At 50.5% G+C, this 7,951-nt stretch overlaps 1 protein-coding gene across 1 annotated transcript; it reads left to right on the forward strand.

Annotated features, from left to right (window-relative positions):
* Positions 1–4,166: 4,166 nt before the first annotated feature.
* PFICI_05858 (uncharacterized protein) lies at positions 4,167–7,151 on the forward strand (the record flags this gene model as incomplete). The annotated part of the gene is made up of 1 exon (XM_007834439.1): positions 4,167–7,151. One exon carries the CDS (start codon positions 4,167–4,169, stop codon positions 7,149–7,151), a length of 2,985 nt encoding a protein of 994 aa, XP_007832630.1.
* Between the last annotated feature and the right edge of the window lie 800 nt (positions 7,152–7,951).

The following is a 7,951-nucleotide window of genomic DNA, read 5'->3' on the forward strand; positions in this document are numbered from 1 at the left end:
GAGAAACAGAACCGCCCCGATACTGCTTGGATTCAATATGGGTTTTTGTTGTTCATTTGTTAAGGCCATTAGCGAGTCTTATGGATGGTGTCGCGTGTTTTTTCTTCAATATTTAGCGATTCATATTCAACTTGATGGTCACGATTGAATATATTCGACATAGCTTGGCAACGTACAAAATCATAAGCAATTGATCTCTCATTGGTTTCTATTGAGTTCAATGATTCTCAGGTATTTTCGGAAATCCGGGATATTAATTATACCTCAGAGCACGTGAGATCGCCGAACTTGTATGCAATACTAAATGCTTCCTTTATGATAAGTTCATGCTTGTCATGGTTGCGTACGCTGATCAGTGATCAACGAGGATAAGAGTACGAGACAAGAGGAAAAGCTTTTTTCTAAAGTGAGCTCGAGCATATGAGTCGGATCTACTTGCCACCCCGCTTTCGAAATCCATTAAGCTGCATGGCAATGTCGGTCGGGTATAGAATTGAATAAATTTGGCAGTGGCGGCAGGATACAGTCGCCCTCTGGCTTTTCTTCAGGCCAGTATCGTATCCGCACCTAAAGCGAGAGAGATCAGCGCGAAGGATGAACCGACCAGCCGTATATGATTCGAATGGCGTGTCTTTCAATATTCTCCGCTTCCAGTTTGACTGTTGCCCACGAAGCCGCCACGTCGTGATATCCACAAGTTCTATCGGGAATCCGAATCGTGAGTATTAGCAGCACCAAGAGTTTGATGGCCAGTGCTGACTTCAGTATTGTCCCTTAGTCAATTGAGGGAAATTAGTCGAGATTCAGAAATCGACAAAGATTGGAGGGGGGTTTGCCACCCGGCCCCTTCTATTTGTTGTATTTTCTCTGCTCCAGAAGCACGGGATTTCCATTTTGCGTGGAGGGTTTACTCCGTGTTATAGGAGAAACCAGAACCACACTCGTGGCTTCGGACAGTCGTGCCGGAGACAAGATCCCGGGTCCTCGGCTTCACCCGTGGCAGGCTTGCACGGCTTGACAGGTACGTGTGAAAACTACAAAGAGATCGTCCCCTGCGGCCCCCTGGTTCTCTCGGAGCTTTTCTTTCATAATACCCAATTGTGCGGCGTGGAGTCTACCGCAATGGTGGTTGGGTGGCAAAGTGGCAGCAGTAATGAGTGGGGGGAAATCATTCCGGCACCCAAACAACAAGTGTCGTGTCGAGTTGAGAGGCGACTGGTGAGATAGGCGAGATCTGTGGAGGTTCCTGAAATCTCGCTCGGTGCGACCACTCAGACACCACTGATCCGTTGAAGGGAAGGGGTGGCATGCAGTCAAGCAGTGAATGGCAAGGGCTTCGAGCCGGAGTGTTTTGGCCGTGGCTCGTTGTCCTAGTGTGCAGCTTTGAGCTCCCGATCTCGAGAACAGCGGGACGGCCTGGAGATCGGGGAGGGAAGGGGATGCTGGTTTTATAGGCAGATGGGAAAGTAGAGGAGAATCCGATGTTAGCGAGTCAGAAATGCCATTCCACGGGATGCTAAAACTTCAGAATGTGCACTCGACTTTTCTGATGGATCCATGCAAGCCATGTGGTTCACAACTGCAACCCGATATTGTCAGGAGTCGGCTTTTGCCACTATTCCAACGTAGCCTTCCCAGTCAGTCACAGATGTCAAGCCGAGATCAGCGACCAAGATGAATTAGGAATTGCTTATGTCCGTAAAGACCACATCCCAGCAGCAGCCTTTATTGATCATGTTTGATCTATTTTGGTTTGATTTCACAATGGTGGCTAATGGGGTTGTTGTAGTATATCTTTGGCTATAGCATGGCTGCATCCACTAGTTTGCATGTATGTATAGTATACGGGCAGTGAAATATGCGTCTGTGCTCTGGCATAAACTTTATGCATTCGAATCGTCCGTATGCTTGTAGAAATGTCTTTATGATATGGATCTCAAGTGCCACTAAAATAAATGAATGACTCTCAAGGGTCAAGAGCAGAACAGCATTAATGATTCAGAATACGGAATTGGCTGCAGAGGATTGCCCTACTCACGTATTGGGCTACATCTGAATCTCGCAATCGCTGTACGAGCTACTATGTAGATGAATGCAAACCCCTAAAGGCTCCACGATGCGATATGAACGGGCGATCTCATCTAGCCAGAGCATCGAACCGCTAACTAAGGCAGGCTGGGAAACGGAAAGGCCGCATCGAATTCCCAAGCAATCTGCAGCCAAACATATGAGCCTCCCTTTTTACCTCTTTTGAGGCCTCAGGGAATAGTATTCCTGTTATGTATTCCGTACTGGATGGTAGCAGTGTGGCCTGCTAGGCAAGTCTAGGCCCAATCAGAGTAAGCTTTAGGCCTGGAACCGCTCAAACAAGGTACAGACCGTCCGAGTCGACTACGAGCCGGAGCTGCCTCGATTGTTGTTAACAACAGCTCATACTTGCCTCTCCCGCCCCTCAAGCCTTTCTCTCATGGAAGGGCTATGAGCAGATTCAGGCAAGCCAGAAAAGGCTGTTCACAATGCACAGTACCTTCGTTCCACTCTTTTCTGTATTGGGAAGTGCTAGCAATTAGTCTGTAAAGTCGTTCTTCGGATGCCTCTCCTCCCATGTTGCCATGTACATGGACTAGCAGGCATGCAGGCTCACAGCAGATCATTGATAATGTACGTAGGCATAACTTTCCGTTGCATCCATTCATATTCATGGCTGGTTTCCAAGTCGAGGCACGGCTTAAAAGTTTCTGGTAAGGCTTCCAGAGGCTTCTTCGGCAGAGATCGTGATCCCACCTTGTTCAACAGTCAGATTTGACGTCGAGTGACGGAAGAGGGGTCCTGGGGTATCACCATCTCCCGGCTTGTTCCTGAGACCCGAGCAAGCCCCCAAGAGGGCTGGAGGACCCTGATCGACCTGATCTACTAGAGACAGACAAAAAAATGACAAAAGAAATGCTACCCAACTTGTCGGCGAAAGAGAAGGATGTGTAGAGTTGTGCTGTTGTGATGACATAGGATGGAGCACGGTGCCCAATCAGGTTCACGGGAGCGGCGAATGGGGGGATGAATCGTCGATGGCAAGAGGGAAAAGGGCTGGCAGTCTGGGTGGGTTTCGTCAGTGTCCCAGCAGTTTCCTTGCCGTGGCGTACAGTTACACTTTACCTTGGCGTGTTTTCGCGGTGCGATCGGGCGGACGCTGGTAGAATCTACATTTGACGCATCCCCACCACGACCCCATTCTAGACTCACGTCCGGGGAAGAAAGGCCCAGGCTTTGGGCCTGCTGACGGGCAGCGCTGATTGGCTCGACGCTCGCTCAGTCTACGCCTGCGTGGCTCGATTAGCCAAGTCTTGGCCAAAGGCAGATGCAGGACCCTGATCCTCACCTATTAGTCCCGATCTTCAGAATATTGCCATCGAGCCGCGATCGAGCAGCAATTGAGCTTCGGTGGTAAAATCAGCAGGCGCGGAATATGAACTGAAGCCATGCATCTCAGCACTCACTGTAATCTGGCATCGCGAATTCAGAAATCTCGATGCAATCGACCGATTCTGGATTTTCGGTGTCGTACCTATACCCATGATCATATCTGTTGACCGTTGTCGACTGCTTTTCCACTTGCAACTTGCTGCATCTTCCCTCCAAATAGCACCTCCACCACCACAGCTGAGGTTATTCGCAACATTCATCTCGGCAAACCAACCAACAAGATCGCAAAAACCACAACCTGATGCCCCACCAGTCCATCTCGCCATTGCCGACACCTTCCGAATAGCGCCCACTCTACCAATTATACCATTTTTTTTTCTTTCTTATTCTTACTTGTCCCTACCTCCCCCCCTTGCAGATCTACCAACAACCCCTCTGCTCAGGTCCACCAAAAGACGCCAAGCACCATCAACAAATTTGGTTTTTCTTGAGCAGAAAGTACACGGAAATGTACGTATGACAATGTGCTGCACGTTGCCTTATCCAATCATGCCAGAAAACTACCACGACGACATTCGTGCCCAAGCTGTTTGTATGGCCGGTATCCGATTCTCCGTCCCATCCCACTTCGCAAACCTGTCAACTGAGCTCTGGCGACCCACCCCCAGAAACACCATCATCGGCGCACGTGCTGACATGAGAGTATCACTTGATAGAAGAGGAAGCAAACTCAACTTGCGACATTCATGACCGACTCCGTCGCAAAATCCACCCCCCAAGAAATTGTTGAAGAAGGCTCCAATGATACCACCATGGTCGACGCCGGTAAAAAGCCAGCAGGCTCGACGCCTCCGCCGGTAACCTATACAAATCCTCGGCGCACGTCACCCGAAAATTCCATCACCCTCCGCCATCACCGGATGGCTCGTCAAGCTTCACAGCGAAATCTAGAGAAGCAGCAGGCATTGGCAAGAACGACGAAGCAAACCATCCCAATAGTCTCTGTTACGGAATCCCCGCGACGGAATTCTTCGGGGGAGAGCCATGAAACTGGGGTTAGCGATCCGAGGCAATGGTATGAGCAGTCCAACCAGAACCACCCCACAACGGCTGGGGCATCGATGGACGTGGATCCGCCCTTCTTCCAGAAGGAATCGGATGATTCGAACGAGGAGGTTAATCTGGTGCCGTCCCAGAGTCCAGCTTACCGGTTCATGCGAGACAACAGTCAAGGGCTCCTGCGCCCTGGCATTGCACACAGCAGCAGCGCCGATGACTACCGGAGCGTCATTGACGATCTTACTATTGAGAATAAGCGTCTGAAGGAGGAGTTGAAGCGCTATCGCCAGATGGGTCCAGACTCGCTCCGCCGGGAAAAGTTGTTTGAGGTCAAGGTCCACGGCCTGCCCAGTCGAAAGAAGAGAGAACTAGAAGCTGCTCTACGTGACTTCACAACCAGCCTCGATGGATCTAGTGCCGGCGCATCTCCCGCACGTCGGAAAGACAAGTCCAAAGGCAACAAGGGTCTGGAATCTGTCATGTCAAAACACGCATCATCCTCATCGGGCTCCAACAGCCGCCCCAACCAAACTGACTCAGCGTATGCATCGATGTCGACAGGCGTCGGGTCTTCAGTTCCATCACTGCCGAGCAAGCTATCCAGTCAAAAGTCCGACAACACGGTGGAGCGTTATTTGCAAGACATTCCCGAGGGATTGCTACCCAACCTGAGCATACTATTGAGTGAGAAGGAGAAGAAGAAGCTAGTCGTGCGGCGCTTGGAGCAGATCTTTACTGGCAAGAACTTGGGTCACGCTAGACACAACTCACTCTCACTTGTGCCAGCTGGCACCGACGATGTTGACATGTCAGGGCTGTCTGGTGCTGATGACAAGTCTCAACAACCCCCCAAAGGTCCAACTTCGGCTGCACTGCCAGCAGAAGCCAGCCGCGAGGCCCATATTTTGCCTCGATGTTTACAAAAGAGTCACTCTCGGCATAATGTGTCTCCGTCCAACTCTGCTGAAGACCAAACGACTTCTCGAGACACGGGTGACGCTAGCGGTTCGGGTGGTGGTTCTGGACAACGGGACAACGGGACGTCCCCACCCGACGCGAAGGCTCCGGATCAGCGCCCGACTCGGCCGAAAGATTTGGATCCCGATCGTCCCTCCGTTCCGGCCGAAAACATGAACTATATCCGCCACTTGGGGCTGCACGCGCCCGAATCTCGGAAATTTTCGGCCCAGGATGTGTCGGTGGATGCCGAAGGTTGGGTATATCTCAATCTCTTGTGTAGTATGGCACAGCTCCACATGTTCAACGTTACACCAGCATTCATCCGCTCCGCTGTTGCAGAAAAGAGTAAACAGTTTCAGCTCTCGCCCGATGGTCGCAAGATGCGTTGGAGAGGCGGCGGTGAGGGTACCAGATTCAGCAGTGACAGCAGTGGTAGCAATTCAAAGCATGGAGGCTCGAGCCCCGACACTGATGGGTCTAATGAAAATGATCAGCGAAAGCGACAGAAGTCCCGACCTGCCGGTGGTGATGAGGCCATGACGTCCGAGCCTTCCAAGTTTGGTCATCAAGCATCGGGTTCCTCGGACGAGTTTCACTACAAGCCCATGTTCGCCCATCACCAGACATCATCATCCGATGAGCAGCCATCCATTGATGAGGAGTCGGGTTCATCAACTGGTCCTCCGGAAGAGAGTCACTTGGGCATGAACTCCAGGTGGAACTACAGCGGCGTTTCCCGCCCCTCTCAGCGTAAGAGACGCCGTGACGGTGCCATCATTTATTATACTGGAGCTCCTTTCTGCACGGATTTGTCGGGAGATGTCGGCAACGACTCTTCTTACAACACCACCTCCTCTGAGCCATCCGCGGCACCAGAGCTAATTCGTCATGGCTCCGGGTCCTCCATCCCCTTCAAACCACTGAGCAATTTTACATCCCACAGATCCATGATGGACCTGGACTTTAAGCATCGGGATGGAGCCTCCGAGGACACTGACACGACGGACGAGATTCAGGCAGATTTCCCGTGGTCTAATTCAAAGCAGTCAGCAAAACTCACAAATCTCGAGGCTAGTGGTCTTGGTGGTGTTTCTCCTGAGGATCACTTCGTCGTCGTGGTCGCTACGAGTCGTCCCAAGCGTCTCAAACCCACTGGGGTGCATCGCCGGCCTACATTTGCAAAGACCTCCAGCGAAGAAACCACCATGTCCAAAGACACTACGGAGTCCATGACAGGACGACTTGCCGCACTGTCCACGTGCTCGCCGACGCCGGCAGGAGTTGCGCAACCGAGAGTCAACATTGTATATTTGAGTGGCAAAGTTGAGCGTCTTCCATCGGCGCCGCTACCTCCACCATCTTTCTTCTTCGGGGCCAATTCAAGCTCGTTTGAAACAACTGGCTCGGATTGTAGTGATGACGACGACGACACGGCTCCGCCACACAAGATGCCGTCGTATGCATACTCGGCAAACGGGGATCTATCATCCAATGATGAGGAGGATGAACATATCGACGATGAGGGAGACGACGATGAGAGTTGCACCACATCTGTGGAGTCGGCCAAGGCCGTTGCTCCAATTCAGCATGTTTTTGGGCGCAAATCGAGCGCCAAGGCTTCTGACCTGTCCAAAATGACGACAGGAAGTTCAGTTGCCACTGCAGGGGGTGCCATCAGCGGGTATAGTAGTATGGGGGGAAATGATGTATAAAGCACACGGCACGAGCGAGCGATCGATTTGATGCATTCGGCAATAAGCGATGATATCCTTTGATGTCTCTCATATCATGAGGACTTACAAAAAAAAACCACAAACTGGTTTTATGCGAACCTTCAGTATGGTTGACACGGCGTTTTTTTGCATTGAAGTATGGACTTCAATTATTAGCGTTTTGGAATTTTTGGAAGTGTTGTCTTCAAACGATGTCCCATAAATGGTACAGATTGGATGAGATATAGAGACGATAATCAATACCTTTCAACATGGAGAGTTAAAACTTGTGCGTAAACATGGCTCATATGTAGCGGTCGCAATACATCCTTTAATAATTGTTCTGGACAACGCAAGTATATCGAGTTTCTTCAACGGATCATGACGTTCCTCTCTTAGGTTCACTTGGTACAGATGAGATCCGGCATGCCAATCCTTAGCTCCCCGAGCTTTTCCTACGGGATACACAGCGAATTTACAAACACTTGGGTACCGATAATTTAAGCATATCCGACCAAAAACCCGACCACACTCGAGTGTAGTGCACGGCGTGTAGCCATGGAGTTTATCGATACTGTTGAATGGTAGCTAGACGGAGAGCGTTTGTATTCTGTACGTAAGAACCTCCTTCAGTAACAATCTGTGTTTGATGGTATGATCAATCTCTACCGCGCCCTTGTGTACATCACGCAGGCTCGAAAGCCCTGTCGGCCGAGCCAATAACTTTGCCCTCGTTCATTCCTGGTAACCACTAGCTAGCATCATGAGCCATAGTATTAAAAAAAAAAAAAAAAGTAAAA

Source organism: Pestalotiopsis fici (genome assembly GCF_000516985.1).
Source record: "Pestalotiopsis fici W106-1 unplaced genomic scaffold PFICI_Scf_3, whole genome shotgun sequence".
Taxonomy (NCBI): Eukaryota; Fungi; Ascomycota; class Sordariomycetes; order Amphisphaeriales; family Sporocadaceae; genus Pestalotiopsis; species Pestalotiopsis fici.